Source organism: Naegleria gruberi (genome assembly GCF_000004985.1).
Source record: "Naegleria gruberi genomic scaffold NAEGRscaffold_41, whole genome shotgun sequence".
Taxonomy (NCBI): domain Eukaryota; phylum Heterolobosea; class Eutetramitea; order Acrasida; family Naegleriidae; genus Naegleria; species Naegleria gruberi.
The window spans coordinates 43,579-61,790 of NW_003163286.1; the positions used below are offsets into that span (position 1 = coordinate 43,579).

Sequence of the window (18,212 nt, forward strand, 5' to 3'; positions counted from 1 at the left end):
TAGTTGAAATTTAACCAAAGTGTCATATTAATACTGAAATTGTTTAATTATGAATAATAGTTGACAGATTGACATTTAAGGATGCATCAAGGAATGTCATGAATTTTAAAAAAGGTATTTAAAATATTATACGAAACCTTACCTCACTTTTTAATGTTAGACAGAACACATTTCAAAGAAACCTAAACGAAAAACAATGAACAGAAACCAAGCCACTTCAACACTTCCAAATACAACTTATCAGAAAGCAGACGAAACTTTAGATTCCCAAGTTATGATGAATGTCTTTAAAAAGAACAATAAACAAAATACACCCACCATGCAACAATACAACCAAATAATTTGGAAACGAATTGATACTCCAGTTGGTTCCTTTTTCAAAGAAGCTCCACTTTCGAATAGATCCAAACGAAAGACACAACAAATCAGCAAAAAAGAAATGCTACAAGTGTTGCATCTTCCTCAAAATCAAGCAAGTAAATTACTCGATTGCAGTTTATCCACATTGAAGAGAAGATTCTACGAATTGAAAGACGATTTTGGACTAAAGTCTTGGCCTCAATGTTTTGCAGAAGTGAGGCATTTGCCAATATTTCGTCAAATTTATCCAATGAGTTTAGATTTCATATTGAATACCCATGAAAAAATGTAGAATTATTGTGGAAATTACCAAAATTAAATCTTTCCTTTTCTAGCTTTTAAAGTCATACTATTTGCACCTCAAAAGTTGGAATGTCTATCAAAATCATAACATTACCTATACCATGTTTGAAGCCAAATACAAACTTTTATTTAACACTTTTGGTTTCAAATGTACATGGAGTTTGAGCTCAAACTATACGAAATAATTACAAATTATTACGGTGACAATGTTGCAAACATGAAATCTTGTAATCCCCAGTACTTCCAGCACAATACTTTGAACAATCAGATCCTTGTGAATCACTCAATGAAGAAATCAAATCAAGCAACTTTTTACTTGCCTTCTTCTTCAACTTTCTAATACTTGGGAACAATTTCTTGACGATTTGACTATCAGAGGAATTAGGATACATTCTACGAATAATATCTCTCAAAAGAGAAACAGAGTTGGATGATTTTTCTTGTTGTTGTTGTTGAGCACTAACAGCACAGGCAAGCAAGAAAACCAAAGCAAGGACAATACAGAAAGAAATCTTATTCATATTGTTTAATTTTTTCAGAATGTTTAGAATAGAAATGAAATAGTTGTTGAAATTTAAAGGAAAATCACTATTCAACGTGCAAATTGGAAAAGAAATGTGTGTTTCAAGAGTGTACCGGTATTCTCTCATGTTCTGTTGTATTCTGGTAATATTGTCTTGATAATTGGTAAGATTACAATCAACATTGTAAATGAGTTTAATTAAACTGGTATGGATCTATCTTGTGTAGACGAAACTTTCCAATTGAGGGACAATGTTGGACCCAGTAACAGAAAGCTTATCACACAAATTATCACTCTCTAATTATCATGATAATACTTGAGTAAAAATAATTTGATTTGAACATTTATTGCTCAAAATCTGTCAGAACCTTAAAGTGAAGTAGGAAACTATCAACCTTTCCCTCCAACTCATCATAATAGTATTGATATGATAGGAATGGGCATGGTGAATTCTTTTCACCACTCGAATAAATCTTCTTCAATGTTTTGATAAATAGATCAGATTCATATTTGATGTGTTTTCTGAATTGATTATCTTCATTAATTAAAGGAGTTTGATGTATTTTGAATTTGAATGCATCTTCATGAATTCTTTCGTCTAATAATTTACAAATACTCGTCAGTAATTTCTCACTAGTAATAAATCGATGACAATCCACAAAATTAATGGATTTTACATTATATTTCAATAATCCGACACATCTTTCCATCTCCTCTCGATTCAAATTACGTTGTCCCTCCTTTTTCAATGTAATTTTGTAACATGGAAGTACTAACTTATTTGGCTTTTCATCCCAATGTAAATAATCTTCAGATTCATTTAAATGATTTACATTCTTTGCCAAGCAATTGGCACAATTTGCAGTTTCACTTAAAATACTATTCAAAGCAACACATCCTTTCGAAAAGGCAACTAAATTCAGTTGAACATGTTGCTGATTTTCCCCAACATTTCTGCCAAATCCTTCATTCGGAAATAAATTATCCAAAATCTCGAATAGAACAGCATTTGCATTTCCCTTCACATAGAAATTCTCATATTCATAAATAAAACTCGATAAATCCAAAGTATTTGGTTGAATAATCACTAATCCACTCGTTTCTGGATACTTTCTATACAATATATCTAATACATGTTCATAATAAACCTCCATCACTCTTCCATTTTCATCATCATCAAAGCTTGACTCGAATGGATAATCCACCTGCAAATATTTCATAAAATCATTCAATCTCAATTGAATATCCCCAGGAAAAAAGATTGTATACTCCTTCTTTCCATTATTTCCATCATTCTTTTCATGATCAACAACAATATTAGTACTAATATTATTTAATATTGAAATTTCTTCTATCCGATCATCACTACTAATCAATTTTAAATTATTGGCGGGAATCCATGAGGGAGAAAAGTAATGAACAATTTGTTGTCGATTTTCAGAGAGTTTTAATATTTTGGTTCGTATGAAGGAACCTGCTTTGCCAAAGAGAAACGTTGCAGGTGCTTTAGACATTTTTTTATATTAATATTTAAATTCAATATTTAAATTCAATATTATTAATATTCCCGAACAAGAGAAATTAATAGAAAATATTCATGGAGTCCAACTCCCAGACAAAACTCCTTCAAAATTCTTGTTCCGAATATTTAATATATTTAAAATATTATTAAAAAAATTACAATGAGCAAACGAGATTTAAAACCATTATCAAAATCATTGTTTAGTTTTCTTAAGAATCAAGATAGTGATGAGGAAGAAACGGATACTTTTTCTAGAATACAACCCTATGTAAATAATCATCAATATGAAACTGTTGATTTTACGGATAGGAGGAATGAATTCTATAGATTGATGAGGAAGGGAATTATTGCTAGAATGGAGGAAAATTATGTTGAAGCTTGTAAATATTTAGATTTGGCTTTGGAGTTGGAACCCGATAATTATGAAGTTTATTTGGAGAAGAGTATTTGCCTGAGTTTATTTCATAGGTTTGTTATTTGTTTTACTCCAACAATTCTCATGTACATTATTGTTGAATTATTCAATAATATTACATCATCAAATTTATTATCATAATGATCGGAACATTTGCTTTTTGAACATCAAACAAATAATAATATTATTATAAATATATTCAATGATTGATTCCATCATGCACATATTAAACTCATCATCATTTTCTAATTGTCTAATAATAATAATAACATTATTAGAACACTTTCATCAATAAGAGTATTAGTACATGGTCTCAATCACTCAAAAAGAAGTTATTGGTTCAATGACAATGAAAGGGAATTGGAACGTGAATATTTCGGATGTCTTTTCAGAGGATTAATAGAGGAAGTGAATGATCAACAGGAGGCTAGCTTGAAACTCTACGATCAAGCTTGCAAGCTTTATCCGACTGGATTTTATGCCTTGTTTTCATATGCTTATGCTCTGGGTTCTATCTCTCTCAATCCGAGCACAACATTGGCACCAAATGTCAGAGAAAATTACATGAATCAAGCTTGTGAATATTTCAAAAAGGCTCTCACCTCTATTAGAAATTCTCCACTCCACTCTAAATTTCATACCTATTATATATGCATTCTGTATACAAATATTGCTTGGGTCATTAGAGAGAATAATCAAATTGATGATGAGGCACTTGATTACTATTCTGAGGCCATTAAATTGAATGGCAAACATTTGAGATCCTATCTCTCTAGAGCCAGTTTATACTCTAAAAAGAGAGAAAATGGAAAATCTATTTCTGATTTTACAGCATGTATTGAAATTAAGGAAAAACAAACACCAAGATGGATTGGAATTGTGGACAAGATGAAAGTCTTCTTCAAAGATATGGAACAAGATTCACATATTATTTTCACAACCATCTATTTGTTCATGTCTAGACACTTGGTTGAGATTTTCACCATGAAATATATTGATAATTTTCAAGTTGACACTCCAGAAACTACCATTACAACAAGTGGCACGTTGCTAAATAAGCAACAAACAAAGGATTATGAGAAGAGGTTGAGTGATCTCTATGAAGAACGAGGAATTCAATTTTTAGATGATAACAAGATTGAGGAAGCACTACTTGATTTCACTGCAGCCAAAATCATTTGTCCATTCAGAGCTCACCCGTACATTTTCACGTACTTTATTGGAATTAATGTTATTGACAGATCAAAATGCTTTTCAATTTTGGAGAATTATTTGGAATTCATGGAATGTGAATCAAATATAAGAGGAGTGATTAGTGAAGAATCATTAAGCCAATTCGACATGTCTACTCTATACAAACACATTTCTCAACTCTACGAAGAACAAAACCAATCAAAACAAGCCAAATCATCTCGCCTCAAGGAAAAACAATTACTTAATTATTCTAGAATTTGCTAACAATCCTAATGGATCCATAATGATATAATAGATAGCAGTAGTGTGAAATATTGGTATTAGATTGAAACGAGTTAAAATCTCTTCCAAAAACAATAATGGTATATGCAGAAGAACCTCACCAAGAACTCAACAGTCTAAATAAGGCAAATAGACATGATCTCTGTAATGTATGAAAAGGCACCATTATACACAACAAACTCGCACAAGAACATAAAAAAATAGCCACAATGTGTATAGTGCCAACAACCTCATTCAGCGAATTTAAAAGTATTGGAGAGGAAGAAGTAACGTCCAACAATGTATTAAGGATGAAAAGCTCTTCTTTAAAGTGCGAGCACTCCTTAATACGCAATCAGAGCTTACCAACAATAAGCATTCGACCAATCAAGCCACGACAAGTCCTCAACAACATGTTCCACCTCTTTATTGAGATGATTGTTTACTTGATGAATGCAATGTACATGGCCACAGTATTTGATGTTGATGAATTGTTCCTCCCGATACAAAAGCAAATAGAAAGCAATCACTTTACCTCATCGTCATTATCAATGGATAAGAAACATGCTAAGGAAAATTCTGAAATACCAACAACGAGAGAACTTCCCTTTGAAAGATTAACACAATCAGTTTCTTCTCTCCTTTCTCCGCCACGATCTCCAGTCAATAAGCAACATGATGCAAAATTATCTCCCAATAAGAGAAATTCTTCCTTCACCGACTTGTTTGCTCAATCTTCTCCTAGTCCATATTCCAATTTGATTGTCCTGAATGCACACTATGAGCAAATGATTATGGACATTAAGCAGACAAGCAATGTTCCCACCAATAACATGCCAACAACAATTTCCACACCAATGAATTATGTACATAATAATGGGAAAGAAACAACAAGGAAAGAAAAGATTAAACAAACACCACTCACAACATGTGATTTCTTGATTCCAACCATTCAAATTGATTGTCCACCTGTTGAAGAACAGGAAATTTCGAATGTTACTCCACCAGAAACCATTTCTCTATTTGAATCTCCACAAGAACTCAACCAAGCAAGAAGGAGGTCCAATTCGTTTTTTCCAGTTCAACCACCAGAGAAAACATTAACTCTAAATGGAACTAATGTAGATCAGCATGAAAATCCCATTTTCATTGTAATTCCACCTGTTGAAGCTAGTAGTAATAACAATTCGAATGATTGCTTTGTTTCGAATAATGTGAATAGTGCATTATCAACATTCACAAAACCAACCATTACGAGAAAGAAAAATTCCTTTACAAACTTGCTAAAACCAAACTTTCCTCAACCAACAATCTGTAAATTAGCTACACTGCACAACTAATAAACTAATTTGCCAAGGTTTAGGATATTCACACGAGCATGATTCCAATATTATTCAAAAGAAAGTGATTTCCAAAACAATTTGTTGGACATTACATGTTGCTTGTATCAGTTTTGTTTGGCAATCGCTCTGTGTCGGTCAGTTTACCACCATGCGCCACATCAATGTCAATTGTCAACACTGACGACACTTAACAATTCCACAAGCTGAAAAAAAACAACTTCCAACACTCCTTTTCAAAACACATTGTTGAACTAAAACTTACAAAACCAATTGATAGCCACCAACACCCATCATGGTTTCAACTAGCAAGAAGAAGAACTCTTCTTCAAACACTTCCCTACCAAATAGTCCAGCCATTTCCATCACTTCAGTTGAAAGCAATGACATGAACAATTCACCATCTTCTCTTCCTTCCTCTCCTTCGAATTCTTCCAATTTTTTCTCTTCTTCACCGAACAGCAAATCACCTGGTAGAAGACTTCACTTTTTTCCCGCCAAATCTCCTAAAAAAAAATCTACAACTTCCATCTCTACTGATTCACTTCATGCTGCAAGTAATACTAATCATGGTTGTGATGCGATAGGTGATTATACCTTTTCGTATGAGGCTGTGCTAGATGATGAGGAGACGAGACAGTGTTTATTGGAATATATGAGGACGATTAGATGTGAGGAAAGTTTGTTGTTTTTAGATCAGGTGAATTCATTTCATAGAAAAAGATCAACTGCGAATAGGTGGAGTATGATACAGTCAATATTTGAACAATTCTTTTGTGAGCACTCGAAATATGAATTGAATTTACCACAGAGAGTTAAGGATATGATGATTCACACCTATTCGGACGTTGTTGAGGAAATTGCTCATAGGAAGAGAATGAATCTTGATGAGGATACTAATAGTAGTAGTAATTCCAGATCATCATTGGAACAAGCAAATCAGCCACCACCACAACAACAAGTAAAACAAAACAAGAACAAGAATAATAATGAAAAGAGTAATAATAATAATAGAAATTCTAAGGATGATTTGGATGTTTCACTAGGTTCTTTGGATTACATAGATTTGAGTGATTGTGAGGAGGCCCTAAAGAAGGCAGAGAGTTACATCCTCATCAACTTGAAAGAATATGTCTTTCCAAAGTTTGTCGGCTCTGATCACTTTCAAGGATTCATCTCAACAAAGAGCAAGACCTTTATTAATACTATTGGTACGGTGAAGGCCTTATCTCATTCGTGCTTTGTTGAATCATTGATGGACATGAGGAGGTGTGAAATTAATGTAGATCAAGTGAGAATGATCAAGAAACATGTCTTTGATACCAGATATTGGGATTGTATCTATCAGAAGGAAACAAGCTATGGTTTTATTTCTTCAAAAAAGTACATTCTTGGTGAGGACGATCACGCTAAGGGTGTTTACTTTGCCAAGTGTGAAGTGATCTTTCCTTACTCTGCTGACCAAATTATGAATATCATGACCAATACAAAGAATAGAATTGAACACGACAAGAATTTGGAAGATATCAAGAGAATTGGTTATAGAAACAAGTCTGGAACTACAAATTTTAATCCAAATCTGGTACATTCCAGTGATGAAGATGAGGATACACTCTCTTCCACTAGCTCTGCAATGTCTGACCTTCACGATACTGCATCTTCCAGATCTCATACATCAAATCATTCACATCAACAAACAAATCATCATTCGCCAATATCAGGAAAAACCAAATTGGCCACCACATTAACACATGAACGATACAAGCTTGGTTGGCCAATCAAGTCTAGATATTATTTGCTCGCTCAGAGTATGGTACATGATACAACAGATAACATGTACATTATTGCAAAAAAGTCTTGCAGAATTCCAAATTATGATCCAGATGAAGGAACAAATATTGAAGCCATCAATATTGGTTGTTGGATGTTTCAACCTTTACTAGATGAAAATCAAAAGCCATGTTGTAAATACATTCAATTTGTTGGAACAGATTTGAGAGGAAACATTCCAACATTTATCATTGAAAAGATTGTTAGAAAGAGAACTAGTAACTTTTACAAATCCACCATGAAAATGATCAAAGCTTGCGAAGAAGAGTCCACAACAAGACCATTCGATTCAAGTGGTTATTTCGATACTCTAGATGAGAATGGCAGCATGGCTCTCTAATTACAAATTACAATATAATAATATTTGAAGTAAATCAAATAATAATAATTTGTCAGTTGCATTCCTGAAACTTATTCAACGAAATTTAATCTTTTGCAAATGGTAACTTGGTTTTATAATTGATGAAAACTGACAAGGCCCATTTTAGAACATTTTCCATCACAATTTCATCAAACAATAATAATTTAAAAAATGAAACAAGGCAGTCAAGCCGACAAATCATCACAACTCTTGTCAAAAACAAAGGATTATATCGACAAGACATTTGACACAAATTATTCACGTGATTGGAATGCCAATCAAGTGGTTTCCTGGATTAAATTAATAGGATTGGACTCGTTCGCCAAATCCTTCTCCAAAATTAAAAATCTAAACGGTGATTATCTCTACAAGAATATTCTACAATCGGAAGAAGCCAATTTGGCATTAAATTTTAAATTTATTACCAAGTTTGGAAGTATTAGAAAATTATTTTTAAATTCTCAACAATTGAAGAATAATTTGTATCATTTGAATGCGGAAATGGTCATGAGCGAGGTGATTAAGAATCCAAATGTGCTTTCTCCCAAGAGTTTGAGTATTTTCTCTAAAAAAGAAGAAAGTTCTCTAAGTTCAGGTGGAAGTTTCGATTCACTCTTCAAGAGTATGAGTGAAAGTAGTTTATTTGAAGACGATACCATGGATTTGATAACTACTAGTTATGGAAAAACAAGTGGGAGGAGTGAAAATTGTTTACAAAATGTAACCAGTGATTCGTATATTGATTTTAAGGCCTTACCTTCAATTGATATTGCTTATTATTTAAAGAGGAAACGAATTTTAACATCAAAGGAACATTTATCAATTGTTTTGCAACATGCCATTGATGGACAAGTTTTCCTCTCAATGAAAACTCGATTGGATTGGATTCAATTGTTTGTTTTTCATTATAAGGAATATTATCTGAGCCCTGAGGAGGTTGATATTGAGGCATATTATGTGAAAAATTGTAAATCAAATCTTGCTTGGCCAAATTCAGAACAAATTGAAGCTCTGAAAAATATTGTCACTTCACAGTGAGCTAGATGTCAATAATTTTGTTAAATTGATATCAAATGAAATCAAATGAAATGTAAATAATATATAAGAATTTAAATATCTTTCAATATTATCATGGCTGATTAGTTTGTCCCAGCGGAAAGTGAACGAATCAAAGTGGAAAAAAATGACTTCGGAAAAACCTTTCAGACTTCACATCTGTACCACGATTTTCATTGTCTTTCTCATCTTTTTCTTCCCACCTCTAGCAGTCTTCTACATGCTAATTATTTTCCCCATGTTTCATTCAGAGTTTCGTCAAAAATTACGAAACTTGGGAACTTTTTGGTCGGAGCAAGATCCAAGTCATCCATGCGTGCATGTCATGATTTGTCTGTTGGGAACTTGTTTGTGTTATGTTCCTGGATTATTATACTGTTTTTATATTACTTTTGCATTCTTGATTCACACAGAAGGAAAATAAATGTTTCGAATATTTATTTATTGGAAGGAACTTTGAGAGAATCAAGATTAAGACCTGATTTACTGTCTTGAGCCTTCTTACTCTTTCTCACAGTTGGAAGTTTAATCTTGAGTGATTCCTTCTTTGTCTTTTTCTGGAATTCAACTGTTTGCTTGAATCGGTGATGGGTGTCAAGCATCAAAATACAAACTTCTCCTTCCACTGGATCGAAAATCATATCACTAAGATGTTCATTCTCTCCTGATGCAAACAAATCTAATTGAGTTTTGACCTTGTCAGCTGCATGTTTGTTGATGTTGACAGATTTGTCACCATTGACATCTAGGAAATCAGTAAAGATTTCAAAAGCAACTTCGTACTTTTTCTTTTCAATTTCAATTAAATCTCTTTCAGTATAACCCTTTTTCTTCTTCTTTTTACCTTGGCTGTCACTACTCATTGAAGTTGATGTTGAACCAGTGTCAGAAATGGCATCTGAAAAGGCGACAGTTAGCTCTTGATCATCATACAAGAATACTTGAATTTCAAATGATTTCTCACATAAAATCTTGTAATCTGTAATCTTGTCAAGTAACAAGTAATTTTCCAAGCTCATTTCTTGTTTACAATATTCTTTGAATAATTTTCTAAGTTTGTTATCTCTCATGGTGTCCATAAGCATGTAGGCGTTTGCTTTCTTCAATCTCTTATTGTTGGCATTGTCAGAATTCATGGAAAAGGCAAGTGACATGATGACTACTGGAATAACAATGACAATTGACACACAGACAATAATTAATTGCAAAGTGGTCATGGTAGTTGAGAAATCTCTATAGCTAACCTCCAAAGCCTTAAAATAATCAACAGAAGGCTTGAATTCCACTTCATACCAAGGTAAATAATCTTGATAGGTGTCAGAGCCAATTAAATTCATGGCAGCTGTAAAGTTTCCAGCTTTGACCATACTAATAGCTTGTCTCTCAACACTCATAGCCTTCACTGTCTTCATATCATAAATTGTTATATTATGTTTGACAGAATATCTCAATTCATTTGGCATGTATGCCAACATGTTATTAATTTCAGTATTGAACTTGGTTGAGTAATTTCCATAGAGATTGGCATAGCCAAGAGCAACTGTCTTGTTGTTATTGGCATAGACTGCTGAACGACATGTGTAAACCATCATGTCTCTATAATAGGAAGTGTCAAGATCCATATTTGAAATTGATGTCAATAAATTATTGCTGCCAACGTAGCCAACAATAATGACAGTGAGTAATGCGATGAAACCAAGTAGATTAGCAGTTAAACTAGTCAAATTGACAAGCTTGAAGGATGACAGCTTGAGGGTAGTTCCACAACACATTCTGATGGCAAATAAAGAATTTGACGAGTGACTTGTCCTAGATCCAGTTCCAGATTTCTTATGGGAAGCAACAGAACTCTTCTTTTTAGACTCTTTAATGATGGTAGAAGCTGCTGGCTCTGTTGCAAAATTTGCTTTTGGTTTTGGACTGGTTGGAGTTGTTGGCGTTTGACATTTTTCCTTGACAAGATGATCCATAGAATGACTCGAGCTAGAAAAGGATGAAGAAGCATCACCTGCTGTAAAATTTGTTGGAGTCAAGTAATAATCACAATTATGAACGTCTATTCCATTCAATTCTTCGATTGCTTTTTGCATGGAACTGTCAGCTGACACTGAAGTTGATTCTTGCATGATTGAGTTGTAGATTTGTTTTTTTTGTATGAGTTAGAGTTAAAAGACTGTATAGATGATGTATATTTAATGTTATTTAATTGTGATCTGTGACTGATGTCAAGATGTTCAATTAGTCGAATAATGAAGTAAAATGGTCATTGTAAGTTTAATCTGGATATCTTTGTAATGTCCGTTGAATAGGTTGATGTTCAATAATGGATCGTATGATCAGAAATGAAATCTTTATTTCTATTTTTGGTTTTAGACACTTTCGAATAATGAAATTGTTGCTCCGCTTTTTCATGGAGAAGGAATATTCGAAAGAGTGTTTGTACTCAAGTCTCTTTTTATTGTATTTTGGATTTATTTGAGGTATTTTTTATTGTAAAGTGATATCTAGGGTTTCGAATATTTCAGTTGTGTTGAACACTATCGAATAGTTTAGTGAGGACAACGACCCATTTCGTCTGAATGCTTCATTTGTATTTAAGTGGCAAAATCAAAGTGCATCAAAACAATTGACAGCTGTAGAGGTATTTCTGTAAAGTATTTGATTAGTGGCATATTTCTATTTTGTATGAACCAACAGCAATGCGAATAATCCACCAAATTCCAAAAATTGAATAGAAAATTACTGATTTTAATGTAGTGAGCAAATAAAATCAGTAGATTCTTCATTAAAATACAAATATTAATGTGAACTTGCGCTTTACGAAACTAGAAGAATGTCAGAAAGGCAAAGAGATGTTGTAAATAATTTTCAGGAAATTAACAATGAAGAATGAAAATATATTGAGAATTGTTACCCAAACTCGACAGTTTGTTACAACTTTTTAGAATAATCTCTACTAAATTTCTAAATATGGAATTTTAATTATTAAAATTGGTGCAAGAGTCCAAAATCTCTTTGAAAAAATTCAATATTGAAAGAAATGGAAATTATAGAGTTAAGAATTATCAATTTTTCGATTAGATTTTAACCTTGTATGTCAGATTTTTGGCAGGTGACTTTGAAAAAAAACAACTGACATGCCACTTCGTGAAATCCTCAAAATTTTGATGGAAGATTTCATCCACTCGATGCTGATTTCCACCATTGTTGTGGACATCTTTGGTTCGAGTAACCAAAGCGAATCCTTTCAAATGCCAAACCATTACTCAATTCCAAATTGTGACATTTCCCATATTGAGAAATGTATTAATCCGTCCATTGTTATCGTTAATTTACATTTTCATCAGACGATCTTTGATATCAAGTACTATAAACTTAAAAGTTAGGAAAGATTCTCAAAGAGTTTCGAAAACATTTGGTGAGTTTCCATTAGAGTTCAACAGTAAGGTAAATGATCAATTGCCATATATGAAGGAGAGACTTTGGAATTATAAAAACTCCAGGCTGTTGTAATTTTTTCTTCCAGATTGCAAATCTTATCTTTGGTAATGTTCTTGTTTCGTCCAATCAACAAGAAAATAACCCTAAGAGTGGATGTAGTTGGTGGTGTAGCCGGTAGCCGGTTACAGCCGGATGGTAGTGCGGGTAGTCGGAAGCTGTTGAATACACCTTCAAAGCCAAAAATTAATAAAAGTTCTATTTTTAAAATTTAACTTTATGGAAATTCATGAAAAACGAGTATTGGTTGAACATTTCTTTGCCAGCAATATTATGAATCAAACATTTACCAATTATTTGATTTAGTGCAACATAGCCTGTTGTTACATGAATGTTTGAATCAATTAATCTATATCCAATAATTGGATGAACCGAAGAGAGACACTTTTTGATGTTGGTGAAATATACTCTTTGCTCTTTAACCTCAACAAATTGACCAACAAGTAAGGAACCATCCTTTGCCTTAAATAAAATAAATTCTTTGTTTTGTACAATTGGAATCCATTTCTTGTTTTCAGATTGATTTCTTACCCAAGGATAATTGATGTTAATTTGTTTTTGAAGTTTTTCAAAATTCGCTCCTCGTTGTTCTAAATTTTTGTGATTGGAAGAGTCATTAAATTGTTTGAAAACTTTGTGTTTCAATTCAAAAAGCAATGCCCAGAAGAACCTGGCATTTCCCCACTTCAAACAATCTTCAAAAATATGAGAATTCCAATGAAAATTAGGATTTGTAAAATTACCATTACCATATAGGGAAATGACTTGTTTCCTGAAATTGAAATGTTTCAATTTTGCAATTTCAATATTTGAAGGTGAAACCAAATCTTGAATCAAAGAAAGTACGTATTCTACGTGATTTGACCAACATATTATATGTTTCTTCTTCAAACTGAATGAAACATCACAGTGATTCTTATTATTAATAAGAAAATCATACATAATTGGGCAACTAAAAACCACGAATTCCAAAAAATGATCTGCTGAACAATCATTGTAATCTTTTGCAATCATTTTCAAAGGTTTACCATGATTGTTTGTATACTTGTCCATAACAGACTGAAAATCACTTAAAATGTTGGTGTAATTGAAATATTTGAAAAATTTTTTAAGGTGTCTCCTTAAATCACCTTGAATAGAACCATGCATTAATTCAACAGTTGAATTTTCAAAAATATCACAATCCTTAATTTGTAAAAACGGACACTTCATTTGAGTATTGTTACTTTGTCGAACTTTTTCTTTTACCTGTTTGGATTTTTTGGACTTGGAATCAATCTGCATATCTTTGATTTGAATATCAGCGACTGTAATAAACTTGTAGCCATTACATGAGGTACCAATTGATAATTTTTGTTGCATTTCAATTGCTTCAGTAACAGTTCTTAAAGGATAGACTAAAGGTGTTGAAATGTCATTAGGACATTTACAATAATCTCCTTTTGGGCATTTACATTTAGAACATGTATAGCTTTCAAGAAATAATGATAGCCATCTTTGTACAGAATCCCAAATCCAAGGACCTATTAGAATTCGAATCTTTTCAATTGAATCAGTGTAAGAGTTATAAACATCAATTGATTTTCCATTAATTTCATTCAACTCTTCAACTAGTTTTGTTGCTAATTTGAATTGGGAAATATTTGTTTTTGAATTTCCTAGTAATGAAATTGATTCCATATTCGAAGTAAGAAAGCTTCGATTAAAATTCAATAAGGTGAAATATAATCCTGCTGTTTTGTCTGTACCTGTTCTATGTTTTCTAAATTCATCAATATAATACATAATGACAATTGGTGTTTCGTCTGATGAACATTTCTTTTTCAATTCTTGAAATCCTTTTGATGCGTATGGTTCATAATCGAATAATGGTTCTTTTGTTAAATCCTCTGGCTTATTACCATTATGTATCTTTTTTGCAATAAAAGGATCTGCATATAAATATTTGATACAATTTACAACACCATAGTATACATATTGGTCCTGTTCAGTATCATTTTCATCAATTATTGGTTGTTGAGTTTTGAAATATTTACATCTGGTTTGAATTTGATCGTATGAAAGACATTCTTGACCACATAATTTCAGTATTTCAGTTGTATAATTGTATTGTTCTTTTGTAAACTGTTTGGATTTCAACATCATGAAACTATGCCATTCTAATTCATTAGCGAATGGAGCAAACTTATTTGAAGGATCAGTTACTTTGTATGGGTTGTTGACAGAAAAATTTTCTAAAACTAAATCTTCAATATCTTCATAAGGATTGACATCTTTCAAATTGATATCAGTATCATTTTGAATTTGTGAGATTTTCCACTTAATATCTGTTAGCTCTGTATTTTTATCAATTGGTGTCCATGTTGATTCAAAACCTCCACACTCCAATGTATGATGTTTAAAATTGATATGATCAACATATTCCTCCATTGTGGTGTAATGTTTATCACAACACACTTTTGGAAACTTGATGGAATGTTCTTTTGTAATATGTTTCAACAACGTTTCAGATTTGACACAACTATAATCACATAAACAACATCCAAGTTTTTCCTTAGTAAAATTTTTACACTCAGAGTTTTCACAGTTACATTTAATTTGAATCTTGAATTTTGCACTTGAAATTGGTTGGTAAAATACTGTGTGTAAAGATTTCTTGCAAGAATCACAGCGTCTTTCAAAATAGATACCTTGTTCCTTGTTATTTTGTAAAGACATTTTTTTTCGTCTAAAAACTGGCTTTCGACTGAAAATTCGAATCAAAAAAAACACAATAAATGCCAGGTAAGTACTTCCACATCAACCTTGTAACTTTTCCATCAACTGCCAATTTTACATCATTTCAGCATCATCACCATCAGTAAAAGTAAGTAGTTTAGCACCATTTATTCAACATAAATTATTCTAATAACAAAGAAGAAGACTAAATTAACCATAACATGTTTACCAGAAGCCACATATGAAAAGTTGGCTGACTGTTATCCCAAGGCTGCAGTGGGATGGAAGGATACTCAACGAGCGTAAGTAAGCAAATTGTTAGTTATTTATTTGATTTTATATAGACTAAAAAGAGAAGTTATGCAATGTATTCGAATTTACTGTAAGCGAAAAGGGATTCCCCAAAATGATACTGCCATGAGTTCATGTAAAGATTGTCTGCAATTAACTTTTGGTGAAACATTGTTCAGAAAACATGTTAATGGATTGTCAACGGATACATATAAATACGTGCAAAGTATGTAAGTGAAGTTTATCCTTAAATTATTTATTAATTATTTTCCAACAATTAATTAGAGCTATTGTTATGTCAGTAAGATATTCAGCAATCTGTGGAGTTCTTTTAAAAGAAAGAGTCTAATAGAATTAAAGAAAAAAGAGAAGCCAAAAAGAAAGAAGAATTCCAATGTAGAAGTTTCTAATATAGAAGGGGTTCCATCCTCAATTCAAGCAACAGCTATTCAACCTTCTACCTCTTCACCAACAAGAGAACATGTCAGAGCCAACAATGGTCAATTCTCTTCATTGCAGAGCTATGTTGCAGAAGATGAACAAGTTGTTTTTTTAACACTTGTTAAAGATTGGATCAAAAAACCTGACACAAGAGCAACACAACCTTCAGCAGACGCAATTAATTTGCTTGATATGGAATCAGATGGTGCAGATCTTTATTCAGATAATGGTCAATCAGACTCAGAAGAAGCACAACAATTGTAAATAAATAAATCAGTTTTACTCAAATTATGAAAATTGTAATGGTCAACAGAGTAAATTAAGGGAAACTTTCAGTCAAATACCAACACACTAAAAGCCGCATAGAAACTGAATGTTCACCGAATAGTCACTGAATGTTTACCATATAATAACTGAATGGTTACTGAATATTTATTGAATAGTTACCCACCAATTTCATTCCTTTACCCAACAATCAACCGACTACCAACCAACTAACACTGAACTAAAACGGTCAGGAGAGTATGGGCTGATATTCGATTAATTTCTGGAAAATCGTTCAGTTGTTTTCGGAAACAAGTTGGGGAAAATTAGGGTTGTAGTCGGTGATAGTAGGGTTGTGGATGGGGTTTAGACGGAACATAGCCAACTAAAAACCAACTATAACACTGTCTATTACCCAAGTACTCCACTCTTAGGACAAGGATACGCCACAACAATGCATCCTTGAATAATAATAGTAGCATGCTCATTATTGGAATAACAGGTGTGGATTCGGAATAGTGGATTTTGCTTGAATTCTTCAGAGGTAAATTACAAGAAATTCTCTGGGGATGAATCGTTATAATTTAACCAATTCGTTGAATTGCTGATCTTAACATTAAATAATCTGTATGGAATGGATCCACTAATCTCTTGTTGCATCACCATTTGAATCTCCATAGGAAATGGTTAAAATCTCTTCATCATTAAGAGAGTCGTTATATTTTTTTTAAGGCGCGAAATTCTTTTTCGCAAGTTGTATAATTCTGGAATGTTTCTAGTTGATGTACACAAATCATTGTACTATCCATGGAAGGAGACCTTGGAAATGACGAGTATAAGATAAGCTGTAGTGACACAATCAGGATGTGCTCAATACTCTCCATAGAATAACTAACAGCATGGTTTCATGAAATGGAATGTGGACTACACTTGCAATATGCTGGTCATCAACTGCATCACGTCTTGTGTTGGGGTGCTTCGCTTTAAGTGTTTATTAAGGTAAGGTTCATTTTACGACTTTGCCATTTAGAAGCGGTAATGCCAAGATCAACAGCATAGGACAAGATACGGAGTGCCATATTCTTTTGAATTGTTTTTAGAGTTCCACCTTCATCGACCTTAAACTTCTTCTCATTTTCATCACTGGTGCTGACCATTGGAAAAACAACTCCATTCTTGAATGTTGAGGTAATTAATTTCTGGATTTCTTCAAATTCTGGACTCTCTGAAAGCCCTGCTAACAACTGACCTTCATCTTTAACTGTTTCGAAGGTGGATCCCTTCCAATTCAAGATAACTCCTTCAAAACCCAAATAACGACTGGAATAATTGTCAAATTTGGTTATCACAAACATTATTCTAATTGAATGAAGTTCAACACATTGTCGATTTTTCCAGCCAAAATTTTCTTGAATTCTTCAATTGATTTGACATGGGCAACATCTATTGTAAAGATAACCAACTGAATTCTATTCTCTTCATCGTGATTGTTTGGAATAGTTTCACTTCCGAGAAATTGTTTTTTTGGATCAATAAGGCCCCTGAATAAGTGTTCAAAATAATTCTTGGCAGGTTCTTTTTGAATCACACCATTTGTTTTTAAGGTGTTGATGAATCACGTTTCGGATTTCTTTGTAATGAATCACGTTCAGAATTTTGGAATGGATCACGTTTCGAATCTAATTGAAAGTAACATGACAACAAGCTTGTTTCAAACAAGAAAACAAAAAATGGGATCAACAACATCTACCCTCTATTACTATGCAGAAAACGATGATTTCGATCGTATTCAAAAGAAATCTCTAACAGTTATTATTATGATGCATCTGGTATTT

The 18,212-nt window shown here is 32.7% G+C and overlaps 11 protein-coding genes across 11 annotated transcripts; 6 read left to right on the forward strand and 5 right to left on the reverse strand.

Annotated features, from left to right (window-relative positions):
- Positions 1-196: 196 nt before the first annotated feature.
- On the forward strand, positions 197-652 carry NAEGRDRAFT_70555 (uncharacterized protein; the record flags this gene model as incomplete). The annotated part of the gene is made up of 1 exon (XM_002674134.1): positions 197-652. One exon carries the CDS (start codon positions 197-199, stop codon positions 650-652), a length of 456 nt encoding a protein of 151 aa, XP_002674180.1.
- Positions 653-848: 196 nt separating this feature from the next.
- NAEGRDRAFT_70556 (uncharacterized protein) lies at positions 849-1,184 on the reverse strand (the record flags this gene model as incomplete). Its single annotated transcript, XM_002674229.1, has 1 exon — positions 849-1,184. One exon carries the CDS (start codon positions 1,182-1,184, stop codon positions 849-851), a length of 336 nt encoding a protein of 111 aa, XP_002674275.1.
- Positions 1,185-1,530: 346 nt separating this feature from the next.
- On the reverse strand, positions 1,531-2,700 carry NAEGRDRAFT_51038 (uncharacterized protein; the record flags this gene model as incomplete). The annotated part of the gene is made up of 1 exon (XM_002674230.1): positions 1,531-2,700. One exon carries the CDS (start codon positions 2,698-2,700, stop codon positions 1,531-1,533), a length of 1,170 nt encoding a protein of 389 aa, XP_002674276.1.
- A 168-nt stretch (positions 2,701-2,868) lies between these two features.
- On the forward strand, positions 2,869-4,581 carry NAEGRDRAFT_70558 (uncharacterized protein; the record flags this gene model as incomplete). The annotated part of the gene is made up of 2 exons (XM_002674135.1): positions 2,869-3,176; positions 3,402-4,581. 2 exons carry the CDS (start codon positions 2,869-2,871, stop codon positions 4,579-4,581), a joined length of 1,488 nt encoding a protein of 495 aa, XP_002674181.1.
- Positions 4,582-4,808: 227 nt separating this feature from the next.
- Positions 4,809-5,918, forward strand: NAEGRDRAFT_51039 (uncharacterized protein; the record flags this gene model as incomplete). Its single annotated transcript, XM_002674136.1, has 1 exon — positions 4,809-5,918. One exon carries the CDS (start codon positions 4,809-4,811, stop codon positions 5,916-5,918), a length of 1,110 nt encoding a protein of 369 aa, XP_002674182.1.
- Positions 5,919-6,213: 295 nt separating this feature from the next.
- Positions 6,214-8,088, forward strand: NAEGRDRAFT_51040 (uncharacterized protein; the record flags this gene model as incomplete). Its single annotated transcript, XM_002674137.1, has 1 exon — positions 6,214-8,088. One exon carries the CDS (start codon positions 6,214-6,216, stop codon positions 8,086-8,088), a length of 1,875 nt encoding a protein of 624 aa, XP_002674183.1.
- Positions 8,089-8,280: 192 nt separating this feature from the next.
- NAEGRDRAFT_70561 (uncharacterized protein) lies at positions 8,281-9,147 on the forward strand (the record flags this gene model as incomplete). Its single annotated transcript, XM_002674138.1, has 1 exon — positions 8,281-9,147. The coding sequence occupies one exon, from the start codon at positions 8,281-8,283 to the stop codon at positions 9,145-9,147; it is 867 nt and encodes a 288-aa protein (XP_002674184.1).
- Positions 9,148-9,602: 455 nt separating this feature from the next.
- Positions 9,603-11,291, reverse strand: NAEGRDRAFT_51041 (uncharacterized protein; the record flags this gene model as incomplete). The annotated part of the gene is made up of 1 exon (XM_002674231.1): positions 9,603-11,291. One exon carries the CDS (start codon positions 11,289-11,291, stop codon positions 9,603-9,605), a length of 1,689 nt encoding a protein of 562 aa, XP_002674277.1.
- A 1,576-nt stretch (positions 11,292-12,867) lies between these two features.
- On the reverse strand, positions 12,868-15,093 carry NAEGRDRAFT_51042 (uncharacterized protein; the record flags this gene model as incomplete). The annotated part of the gene is made up of 1 exon (XM_002674232.1): positions 12,868-15,093. The coding sequence occupies one exon, from the start codon at positions 15,091-15,093 to the stop codon at positions 12,868-12,870; it is 2,226 nt and encodes a 741-aa protein (XP_002674278.1).
- Positions 15,094-15,434: 341 nt separating this feature from the next.
- Positions 15,435-16,377, forward strand: NAEGRDRAFT_80659 (uncharacterized protein; the record flags this gene model as incomplete). Its single annotated transcript, XM_002674139.1, has 5 exons — positions 15,435-15,447; positions 15,510-15,529; positions 15,580-15,683; positions 15,726-15,902; positions 15,960-16,377. The coding sequence occupies exons 1-5, from the start codon at positions 15,441-15,443 to the stop codon at positions 16,375-16,377; spliced, it is 726 nt and encodes a 241-aa protein (XP_002674185.1). The 5' UTR covers positions 15,435-15,440.
- A 983-nt stretch (positions 16,378-17,360) lies between these two features.
- Positions 17,361-17,732, reverse strand: NAEGRDRAFT_70565 (uncharacterized protein; the record flags this gene model as incomplete). Its single annotated transcript, XM_002674233.1, has 1 exon — positions 17,361-17,732. The coding sequence occupies one exon, from the start codon at positions 17,730-17,732 to the stop codon at positions 17,361-17,363; it is 372 nt and encodes a 123-aa protein (XP_002674279.1).
- Between the last annotated feature and the right edge of the window lie 480 nt (positions 17,733-18,212).